The sequence below is a fragment of the Pieris rapae genome, chromosome 13 (assembly GCF_905147795.1).
Source record: "Pieris rapae chromosome 13, ilPieRapa1.1, whole genome shotgun sequence".
Taxonomy (NCBI): Eukaryota; Metazoa; Arthropoda; class Insecta; order Lepidoptera; family Pieridae; genus Pieris; species Pieris rapae.
Window position 1 is genome coordinate 1,446,895 of NC_059521.1, and position 12,553 is coordinate 1,459,447.

The 12,553-nt window shown below is 34.0% G+C and overlaps 1 protein-coding gene across 5 annotated transcripts in view; it reads right to left on the reverse strand.

The window, feature by feature from the left end:
* LOC110992667 (probable E3 ubiquitin-protein ligase RNF144A) overlaps positions 1 to 12,553 on the reverse strand; it is an 86,281-nt gene that overhangs the window by 8,073 nt on the left and 65,655 nt on the right. For all 5 annotated transcript variants that reach the window (XM_045630916.1, XM_045630917.1, XM_045630918.1 and 2 more), the window contains one exon: positions 3,431 to 3,561. In XM_045630916.1, the coding sequence (XP_045486872.1) occupies positions 3,431 to 3,561 (131 nt within the window). The remainder of the gene's footprint in view (positions 1 to 3,430; positions 3,562 to 12,553) is intronic.

Below are 12,553 nucleotides of genomic sequence, written 5' to 3' on the forward strand. Positions count from 1 at the left end.
GATGAAAGTCTGTTTCGTGTAGCTTTTACTTATTCCCGAAATTAGGTTATTGAAATCTCACTACAGCTGTGCGCTGGCGTTGCGCCAAACCTCAAGGTCGGGGCCACTTCCGAAAATAAAATTTGCTTTCTCAGGTTGTCTTAGGTCTGGCATTAAATCATCTCTAATTATTTAAAACCGCACCGGCAAGAAGTTAAATGAAGTAATAAGTCCAAATTAGACAATCTGTGACCACGATATGCACAAGAAACCAAATATTAATAACATGTTAAATCAAAAGCTATAGATATATGTATATTAATATTGTTACAATGAAATAGAAAGAATAGCGTCGAAATAGAAAGTAGTGCAAAAATCACATATTAGAAAATTACAATTTGCGTAATGTTACCCTCGTTTTCAGGAGTCTGAAACAATTTTTCAGGTTGTTTCAGAGCAAGTGTAGTAGAGTAATACAAGAGAAACACGTTCTAGACGTTTTCAAGACTGGTTATACCCCCCCTTTGATGAAGGAATATTCTAGACTGAACTTTCTAGGTGTGAGACAAGGAGAGGGAAGATTTCTTCTAGAAGAGAACTTCTCGAAGCCAGACTGAACATACTAGAACTCTATACGACAAGGACGGATCATCGAAGAGACAGTGCGAATATGGACGACAAGTGATAAAGTACTGTGTGTGTGTGTAGTTCGCGCAATTAAAGTGACAGTATTTTGTGTGTGGCAAATATAATTCTGCGTGTATTTTTTGGCTTTTCCAAACAAATTCTTCGTTAATATATTTTAAAATAAACCCTTCAAGATATATACGGCGTTTTCTATCCGATCCTATAGCGCGTAACAATATGTTACTTTGATGAAAGCTAATCTATTTTTTACGTAATGGTCGTTTACTGTTGTATAAGCACGTAGTAAGCATTATTTTCAGTATCTATAGATATAATTCTATTCCAAACAATCGAAAAACAGATTTTTGATTAAAAATCGTAATCAGTTTGATATGGGAAAGTAATCTTATTTATATGGCTTCCGATATTTAATTTAATTCAAATCTCGTTTGTACTCAATGAATTCTTTGGACTAACTTTAGGTTTTCTTGTAATTTTAATATCATATGATTAAAGGTTTAGCTATTAAAATTAAGAATTAAGAGTAATAGATTTAAAAAAAAATCTATAATCTATTACTTTTTTTACTTCTTCGCACTCGCGAGCCTTCTGGCATTAACAGTGTCTATTGGTGGCGGTAGCACTTAAGATCAGGTGAGCATGCCCGTAAAAAAAAAAAAATAGAATTGATAACAATTCTGTATTTTAGTAAATTTGGTATTGAAAAAATACTACTCGAAATAGCAGTTAAAAGCCAACTAAAGGGTCCAGCAAAGTGGAATACGCGGGGTCAAAGCGAGTGAGAGGGACAGACAGAGGGTCTCGTTTGCCGAACTAGACCAAAAAAGATGCGCGTTTACATTTTTTTAAAGCGCGTAATTTACAATGTATCGTATGGAGCCCTAGTATAAATACTCGCCCACGCTAAAAAGACACCTTGTGTTTCATTAATGTTCTCTTATTCCTTATCATTACTTTGCCATAAATAGAATTTCAAATGGCTTGTTATACGCACTGCACTTTTCCTAAGCCGCCATTGTAGATAAAAATCGCCAAGGAAAGAACAAAATAAAAATGCCAAACGGCCCTTTCAGCGCTGCAGGCTCTTGAGAACAATAGTGCTGCATCGGCTTGGCACTGTGCCTTACACTTAGCTCGAGTAAGTAATGTGCAAGGTTACTCTCTCGAGCCTGTCGCGGTACTGCGGCACTTTGGCGGTAAATTGAAAGCTTACCCGTATATTAGATTAACAGCATTTTTATAAACGAATTTTGAAATATATTCGAAAATAAATTATATCGATTTTAATACACAATTTGAGACCTGAGGTAGCATTTTTGCAAATACAACGATAATGATAATGCAATTTTATTTACATCACAATAATCTGCTACTTTCAATGGTCCAGTGAATAGGGTATCGCTCTTACAACTTAATTACAAACATTGATAAAAATATTGATGTGTTTTACTCCTCTTTTGTTGTCTACCAATTTACCGTAACTATGTTTTGCAGGCTCTTATGATTGAGTTTAAGTTTTTATTTTGTTTGTTTATTACTGTTTTTTTTAACTTTTAGTTTTATTTAGTTTAATTTTTAGTTATTATTATTACATGACAAATAGGGGTCACAATCGGTCATGACTTCAGGTTTGGGGCCGTTTAAGTATTACGGAAGCACCATAGGGGGAAGGAGGTCTTTGATTTTCTTATTTATTTATTTTTACACATATTACCCACACATTGTCTATGCTTGAAAACGAAATGCATTTTCGGGGATTCCTACAAAAAATTAGAACATTTTTGGACTATTATTTTTGAGGGCTTTCCCCTCTAGAGGGTAGGGATAAATTACAGAAAATTTTACCTAATTCCTGAACGGCCCTTTTCCTACCATAATCGCTAGGTTTGAAGGTAACATTTAATCATTCAGCATTTAATGAAATTCAGGTCAGTTTATCCTATTTCCTAGAGAAAATAAGAAATGAAAGCATACGATTGTGTACACTGTGCAATTGTACGGAGAAAGCGATTATTTGCCATTTTCATTGTATTGTTATGTTAAACGCGTAATGACTGCGTTTGTGCATAATTCATAATTTCACCAGCTATTGTACTATTTGAAGTTAGTACGTTCGTAGTAGTATCAAATTATTATAAAGAAGCAACCATAATTAACCAAAAAATAAAGGTTTGGTAAGGTTAGTCTTGTTGCCTAGAAACGTTTAAGAAACTCGTCTTAGGGTACGTTACGTTCAGTCTTGATTGAATATCGATCTTTAATTAAACATCTAGAGATTTAATTAACTGTCTGATTTAACTACCTTATTACGACATACGAGGAATTAGCACGATGGTCCCAATTACAGTGTACGGAAACTGAGTGTATACTGACCATAGAATTATGAGAATCGAAATTACATGGACCAAATTACCTAAAGTGTAAACACCCAAATACGTCCAAAGTCAAACTGATTTTTATTTTAAAACGTTACTAGACCCATCTGAGATTACATTTATGAATCGAATTTGAAATTTATTTTATCCACCTGTAACTGTGTAAAATTTAATTTTTTATGCTTTGAATATCAATTCAAAATAACTTTATTCATAAACACAGTTAAACGGGTAAACAGGTACACTACAAGTATAAACGTCAGAAAAGAATAATAAATTAATTCTAAATTTACATTAACCAGTTCGCAAGTCAAGGGCGTAGAGCGGGCAAGAAGAACTGGCAAGAAACTTTCCACTCTCGAACATATACACTACCAACATATGTATATATTTAACTTTCATTGTGTTCCATCGGAAGCAGTACATACCTCCTGATTGCACTGCGAGCAGAAGTCATGTTTGCAGTTGGGACAATGAGCTGGACTTGCTGCTCGCACCTGCACTATTGTATCGCAGCCTGGCCGCGGGCAGAAAGCACGCATCGCGTCCATTGCCACTTCTGAAATAAATTATTAAAAAGTTATAATACGTTGATACAACATTGTTGCATTTGCAGATTTGCGGGAAGAGGCGGACGCAACCGCCGCATCGCGTATTGGGAAGCGGATAAGGCTCTGCTGTTACCGCATCCCGCATAAGGCGATTGTTGGTGGCACCTTGGGGTTTTAGTGGGTATGCACAATGGCGAGTCCCACATAATCCTTCTGCACCAAGCAGTCGCGCCGCGGAAGGGTATGCGCAATGCATTTCACCAAGTAAAAAAAAAAACAATTTGCAGACAATCAAAACATTGTCTATTACAATAGTGCTTTTTACAGACTTAGCCAACTCTCTGTTCACAGATCAATTAATCAACCAGTAGTTGAAACAAAAAGTGTTTTATTTGAACATATCCATACAACTACCACCGAACTTAATTTACCTCACAATTATAAAAATTATGCACTTTAACGTATGATCACCAAAACAAAACAATTAGATCTGAAAAAAAAAACAATGGAAAAATATGGAGGAGGATTTTAGGAGGGGATATACGAGACCGCTATAAAAATCTAACTTATACCAACACAACTAATACTCATATTATGAAATAATTCATTAATATAATAGCTCTAATAAACGAATAAATAAGACGTCAAAGTATTATTCATTTAAGAATTTTTAGTACATTTTAGTACTTTTGTTTTTTATATGTTAATTATGTATATTATGGTAACGAAGTATAAATAAATAAACTTTAAACCTGTATATGTCAATCTGTGTTAAATATCTAATAAACAGCTATACAATTTATGTAGACCCATATAGTAGGTCCGTATATTATTTAAATGACCATCTCTTGGTAACACAATATCATGTGCAATACAAATTTCTCTCTAAATGATACAAACCATCGACATACAAATATTATTGTAGGGATGCCTAGAAATTCAATTTAATGACGTGGAATAAGTAACACCTGTATCTTATGTTCCATTATAAATATAATTTTTAATTCTTTATAGAAACAGTCACTTAGTTTAAAGAACCCATAAATAAGCCAAGCAACAGTTTTTTTCAGTACAGACTCACCACCCCTATTTTTATCTTAGAAGCTACAGCTGTTGTATACGCTGTTGTATTAACTGATTGAAGACAACACTGGACAACACAGGATTTGAATAACCCTCTAGCAACCGCCACCGAACTCCTATTACAATCCCATTTACATAATATCCTAAATGTGGAACATCAACAAAAAGGTCCTACAGATATAAGTTGAATAACAAATTTTCGTAATTCAAAAACCGGAAGTGAATTATCCTTACAATTATTGCTAAGCAAAACAAGTAATCACATCCGGCGCGGGAGCCAACGAACGGCCGTGACTATCGATCTTGACTTTTGACTTTCACCTTTACGCAACTTCTTTCTTAATTAACTAAATAGTTTCCTGTAAGTCTAGAGAGGTCAACGGTTATAGCCTTGCTACGATTTCTCATTATTATCGTTGAGTGCGAATTGAGAAACCTTTTATAGAAAACGTAGTAAGTAGATAACAGCGAAACATTTTAAAAATCATCGGAAGTGGAGACAGAACGAGCTAACATTTTTAAGAACGAGCTAACATTTTAAGAACCAGCTAACATTACACATATTTGCGGACCCTTACGACTAACGCCCAAACCCAATAATTAATCCACAATTTCAGATTGAAAATAATCTGAGATCAGACTTTGACATCTCCGATCTGCATCCCAATAACCAAACCCTACGGAGACAACCCATTTCTGGCGACAGATAGAATGCAATCTCTTCGCTCGTTCACTCATATTTAATAATCAATATAAACCAAATAAAGTAAATAAAACCGTACAAATAATATTAAAATATACATGTCTATGTTTAAAACATATCAAATAACTTATTTTAATATCTTAAAAACTCTTGTAGGTTAAAATCTTAAGATATGATTCTTCATATAACATACACTTCATTAATAAAACAAATATATACCCTAATTTACACTGAGAGTACAGGATTTGTCAATCGCGAGGGTGAGAATGTCAAAGGATGAAACTGCGACGAAACGCGTTTCGTACCATTGTTATTGGTCAACTGCTCTAGTCCAATCACAGATACGCGACACAAATCGTCGTATCGTTTAACCATTCCTAATCACGAGTACTCAAAAACACATATTACAATCATAAATTATACAAATGAATAAAGAATGTATCAAGGAATTGGAAAGCAAATATTTTCAACTCGTGAGGTCAATAACCTGCATATTTACCACGATACAAGGAAGTAGAAATTACTTGATAAGTTTTTTATGTCCAGTAAAAACCAGTTGCCTACTAATAAAAATTATCTTAAACAAATATAATATACTAAGTTGAGATTAAACCTTTATTAAAGAACCTTAAATGTTTTTTATACAGATAATACATGAGGATAATATCAACGTATAAGGCACAAGCGGCTATCTGCTATTTACTGTACTAGTTTTCAGAAGAGCGTTTTTATTAATGGACAAACCTTAGTTTAGTTAAAAATTCCTAAACAATAAATAAATTAATCGAATTTTAACAAACTCAAATCTAAACTCAAAATAACTTTATTTGTATAGGAAACCATGTACACATACAACAAAAAATATGTTAAATTGATTCTACATTTACATTTACTAACACTAATTTTGATCGCTAATTTTTGAGTCATAGAAATTGTTTGAACTGGAGCAAATCAATCCCAAGGATAAGGACCATTTAAACATTCGTCAAATTTATAAAAAGCTATCTTAATTAATTTATGTTTAACGAGTTTTTAATTTATTCAGTGATAATCAAATTTCGCTTGTTGTAAAAAACTATGTACAACAATTTTCATAGTGGTTTATCTTCTGGTTGGTCATACACGTACGTTGATCGTAACAATACAGCGTTATTCTCTCAAAAGTTATATAATTTTCGCGTTTAAAACTCTTTGGAAAACTACTGATGTTGCAGATCGCCGTTTGTTCTTTGCCACCGTCAATATAAAGTTAAAACTTATGTAATTGAATACTAATTCATTTCTGAAGAATCTTCGAAGAATTTATAGTAGTGCTAAGTGCTAGCTACCCCCAGCAATGCGTACCGAAGCAGCCTCAAAGCTGCCGATGCGGTAGCCTCAAGCTTACCGAAGCGTTATTTTTGTTACTACTATCAAATATAATGGAAATGTCTACTTTATTTCCAAAAAGGTAATGTATATAATCTATAATTATCACCTAAAATCCTCAGCGGTGCCGATGCCGATAATAAGCGCCGGACCTGTTTTGAAGAGAAATACGACACTGCGACGCTTCGGCACGCATAAGGACGGTGTGGCATGCTTAAGGACGCCTCGCCTCTGCATTGCAGGGTCACCCCTAAGAACGTTGCAGCATGGCAAAACCTAGTTTCCGACAGTGTGCGCAGGAATTCCGAAGGATCCCTTTTCTCGGCGATGCTTCTCAACGATATCTTCAATAAAAATCGGGCACAAACAAACCATCACTTATGTGATTAATTCCTACCGTGACTTTTATTTATTTGAACAATTTTTAAAGCTCATAAATAAATACAGAGAACGCAATACGCAGTTTAAATTTATTTAACGATGAAACAATAAAATTTGCCAAAACCGACAAGGTGAAGAGAAAATGTAAACATTACTAAAGAGTTTATACTTGAATGTTGCTTTAAATTTATAGCAAGATGTTGATGAGTAGTGCAAAAAGTTAATGGTACTACGTATTTCAAGTAAACTGAATTACCTTTAACAAATTAATAAGAATGTCTTAAGAAAGCAAATCCGATACGAAATGAAATAGTTATGTTTATGTATATTAAATGTCTCATTTATGGAAATATAGGATTTAATATAATTATAGGTTCATAAATTTTTCAAAATTAAATAAAGAAAAAGAGATCAAGAGTGCAATGTAACTCAATTATTTCAAAATGATTGCAGCGTGTTACATACGTCAATGAGTTGAAATCTTTTTCTTATAAAAGCCTTCGTTGCCTCACGTGGTTTCATGTAATTTACAAGAGTTTTTGCAGCCTATTCTCAGTCGTTACATTTCAAGTCAATTTACATACAACCATGCTGACCTAATACTTTTCTAATGATCCTATAATTAGGTTTTAGTTAGTAGTTTAGTATATCGCATACATATGCAGGGTATTTAGTTATATAACATTACAAAAAATCTGTGGCACTACAACCCTTGATTTTAGTCTCAGATGAAACAGTGTTTTCGGGGTACCAGTTTCCTCACAATGTTCTTCATACATGCTCAAGTTATTCCATCCAACACATATTACATTAAAAAATATGAATAATATAAAAGAATCTGCGCATTGACCTTTAAAATGATAGGTAGAAAGTTTTATCACATGGTTAATAACAATGTATGTATATGTTTATTTGTAACAAGATAAAATTAAAAGCCTTGGGGCAAACTTTCTAAAACATTTCAAAGTAGACACATGAATTATAAGAAAGTTATGTTAAATTAGAGCTATCAAACGATATCAGATAGACAGAATTCTAAGCCTTTATATTGTGTGTGAATTTCACAACATGATTATCTACAGCCATCTATATAAAACAATTGAGACAACGAAAGTTATGTTCAAATTGATTTAAATACCGAAGAAATTAAATGAAGAATTGACTATGACAAAAGTTTTCGATTTTTGAATCTATTCCTCCCGTACCTACGGGGGGTATCACCTGACACCTCGACGTCGACGAGATTTCTTAACGGGACGTTCAAGTATTACGTCAGCACTAATGGGGGGCGGACTTTTTTGCACATATTACCCGCACATTGTCTATGCTTGAAAACGAAATGCATTTTCGAGGATTCATACAAAACATTAATACGTTTATATACTTTTCTCATCGGAAAAGAAGACAGAGGGTGTATGCCGGGAGAAAAAGCCGACGTAAAATCTCTCGGTACTCTTAAAAAAGCAAATCATCAAACAATACATATTTTAAAACAAATATACCAAATTAATTAGATGTAGCCCAGCACTAGTCCCAGGCCCTTTTATCAACTAGATAATCCCTAACTTTATAGTAAGCCTTTTTACACAGCCTTTCTTTAATACATTTCTTAAATTTATTAAAAGGCAGAGATAAAAGAGCCCCCGGGATTTTATTAAGGAAAAATATCCCTCTTTCCCAAAAAATAATGACTAATTTAGCTAGTCTAGTAGGGGGACATTGCAGCCTACGTTTGTTCCGAGTATTAACATTGTGCGTTTGTTTTTTTTCTAAGTATTTCTTATATACTAAATATATAGTAGTGGTGCGCAGCAAAAACCACCGGAAACTCGAGGTGATATGGGTAGAATTTAATAATCTGTACCGATGATGATGTATTTCTCTAGACAGCCTAGTTTTGAATGCATAAGAATAGCTCTTAACTCTATCTCTCTTAATTATACTGATCACATAAAATAAAACATTTTTTATATAAACTTATTTATTGACATAGTATCCATAACTCGAGTTACGTCGAGATGATTGATAGCGGATTGTTCTTAATGATTTAATGGATCTATTTACATAATAGTTATATTTAACCAAGATTGATCGTAATTATATTTTAATTTTATGATTAACTGGCGTCCGTTTTTATAGGGTTTATTTATATGAGAGACTGTTAAACAGGACACACAGTATATAAATCATATAACTTATAATTTTACGTATTCAAGCATTGGCCCCTTATAGGCTGAAAAAAATCTGGCAACCCTATTAGTAATATACAATTAGGATTGGGGTGCGACGTTAACAAAACCTTGGCTCATCAAAGGGTTCATAAATGTGATACTTCCAGACACGTTCAGTCGCCCATTTTGGACATTATCGGCAACGAGAATGTTATATATTAATGAATATGGCAAAAAAGTAAAGGGCTCATATTTGCTTCAAGTCTGAAATGCTAACACTTGGTTTCTGCTTCCAATTTTTTACTATAATATATATGTTTATGTAACTTAACTAATGTTAGGTTACATAACTCTCGTTAGAACATAATGAACATTGATGTTTCTACGCAAGGCATGTCAGATTCATAAACTTGGACACCCAGCCACTTGGCTACACGTTAAGCCACAGATCTATTCTGTCGCTGATATTATACTTAAGTAAGATTTTTCTTGTATACAAAGTAGGTATATAAAGGGAATAAAATAACATTATATATCAAGAATATTATTGCATATACATAGTCTGTCACATATTTTAAATATATAAGACACGTGTGAATAGATTGCAAAATCCCTTAGGCGTTAGGAGGTTATGTATTTTGTAACACGAAGCGAATACTGAGCTTCCTCAGGGGAAATTATTGGCACAACACCGCAGTAGGTTTTTTAAATTTTAAACATCTTGGTAAATGTAAAATATAGATCGTATTTAATACATATAAAAATAGATTTCATATTCGTTAAATCAATTATAATTCTTATCAACTTTGTGTTCCTTAAAACGGGTCTGTCTTTTTGCAGTGTTTTCCACTTAATCTTTTTTGTACAAAACCTTGGACTTTGTTTAATTTAACTTTTGATATTAAATTAAATTGTTCACTTAAGAACAACAACTTAAAGGTTTTAGAAATAAATTAATAGAAATCGGTTAACGAAACAGTAAGTAAACGTTCAAAACATATAAAAAACTACAATTCAAATACCAAATAGTTTTAATACATTTTCGATCCCCTTAACAAAATTGGGCCCCAGTAAGGAACACTCTAGAACCTTCTAAGAACGACGAGAACATTATTCAACAGATTTCCAATCATGACGATTAAGGTGACGTTAATTGATTACCAGTTCAAAAATATGTATTTATGATAACTATGTATATACTTATGAATGATAAAATAAAGATCTGAAGATTTACTGCCAGGTCTCAAATCGAGCTTGGTTTACAAGGATTAGGAACAATTATTTATTTATTTACTTCCAAAAACTTAGTTGGCCAAACTTGGACTAAAAACATACAAAAATATATAAATTATAAAAATAAATCAGTGGCGCTACAACCTCTTTAGGTCTTGGCCTCAGATTACCGAATTTGTTTCATGATCATTTTTTTAAAATAGGCAAGTTGTCAGCAGGTAAAGTGATCAGCCTCCAGTGCCTGACACACGTCGTCGACTTTTTGGGTCTAAGACGTTTCGGTTTCCTCACGATGTTTTCCTTCACCGTTCGAGCAAATGTTAAATGCGCACATAGAGAGAAAGAGCACATTTATATAAATTATAAAATAACATAAAATACACAATTAAGTTATTAAAATTGCCAGTAAATTCTATCCTCTAATCCCCTAGTATACTCTTGAATCAGATTATACTGCGATTATTTCACTTTTACTTGACCACTTCTTAAAAGGCCAGAAACGCACTCGCGAGCCCTCTGGCATTGAGTGTCCATGGGCAGTATCACTAAACATCAGGTGAGCCTCCTGCCCGTTTGCCCCCTATTCTATAAAAAAAAAACTTAAAACAATATAATAATGTTATGAAAATTTTAATAGACTTTTATCAACATAACCAAACCCGGTAAGATATTTAATGGTATTTTTAAGTTCTGGAATATAGTTTTACATTTAATACTGATAGTATTCGGGTGTTGGCCTGATAACGAGAGGGCTGGGCTATTTGCCAACACGCGACCCTTCGTTTGACTTTCCTTGCTCGTAAAGGTTTTAATTAAGTAAAAATTGATTGCACGATTAAAGTAATTGGACGTGCTAATGAAATTTGGTGACAACTCTTATGGAACGGGGTAAAAATAACCTGCTTTAGCCTTAGAAATTATTCATATAAAGTTAAGTTCACATAATTTGTTAAACTACAACCATTGGCTTGAGCATTGGGTTGAATGCATTGGCAAACCCCAGGGGCCCATCTTAAGGGCGTTTGGAAATCTTTTCTCGTGGAAAGGCTTTCGAAAGTCAACTCAAAGCCCCTCTGAAGCAGAGGGCTTATTAGACCAGCCATGGTGTTATGGGTGTAGCCCCTTACAAACAAAAAACTTGGCGATTAAAATGAGTGTCGGAGAGTTTATTGCCAGTTCTTCTCGTCCGTTTAAGGCCCTTGAAACTCAAGGGCAAGAAACTCAGCCAGTTTTACCCTCCCTCTACATAACAATGATTCAAAGAAAAATGTCAAATTACAACGTCATTTATTTATATAGAACAAATAATCGCGAAACAACGGAGAGTTACAAGGCGCCAAAACACCACTCCAATTGCATATAACTGATTGGCTAGAAGTAAAAAATTGCATAACATTAAAGCATTTTAATGGCATGTTGCAAAGAATTATCGCGTCACGCTCTGGTTACATTAACCATGCACATGGTTATCTATAGGATATTACATAAAATTAACGTTTAACCAAAATTCGTTCGATTAAAAAAGGGCTGCTTTATCAATATCTCCACCTAAATCGCGTTCTAGAATTTTCAAAGTCGAGCTATACTTGTTATAAAAAACAATCTTTGACATTTTATCTGGCAGTCTCCAGCAAAAAAGGCACGACCATTCTTTTCTTAAGAGCGCGGCCACACGATGCGGTGCAGTGCGGCGTCGGAGCGTCACCCTACATACAAATTACTATACAATGTCACACGACGCGTCGGACCGGACTTGTGACCTGCGAGACGAGGCGGAGAGGAGTAACATATAATGCCACACCGCAACGCCCGTCTGGCACCCTATGGCTAGAAATAATTGCGGTGCGGCGCCGCACAGTCTTCTTCCACTATTCCTCAATTCCTAGTCAAAAGACAAATCATAAAAATTAACTGATTGATGCATGCCTAGAACGACAGCTGAGACATTCACTAATATTATGAGGCCTACAAATTGGGCGTCGAATGATCGCATATTATCAACATCTTTGTGTACATAACAAATTATCTATATTTACAAGTTCAGTTTTCATAATTTTATTA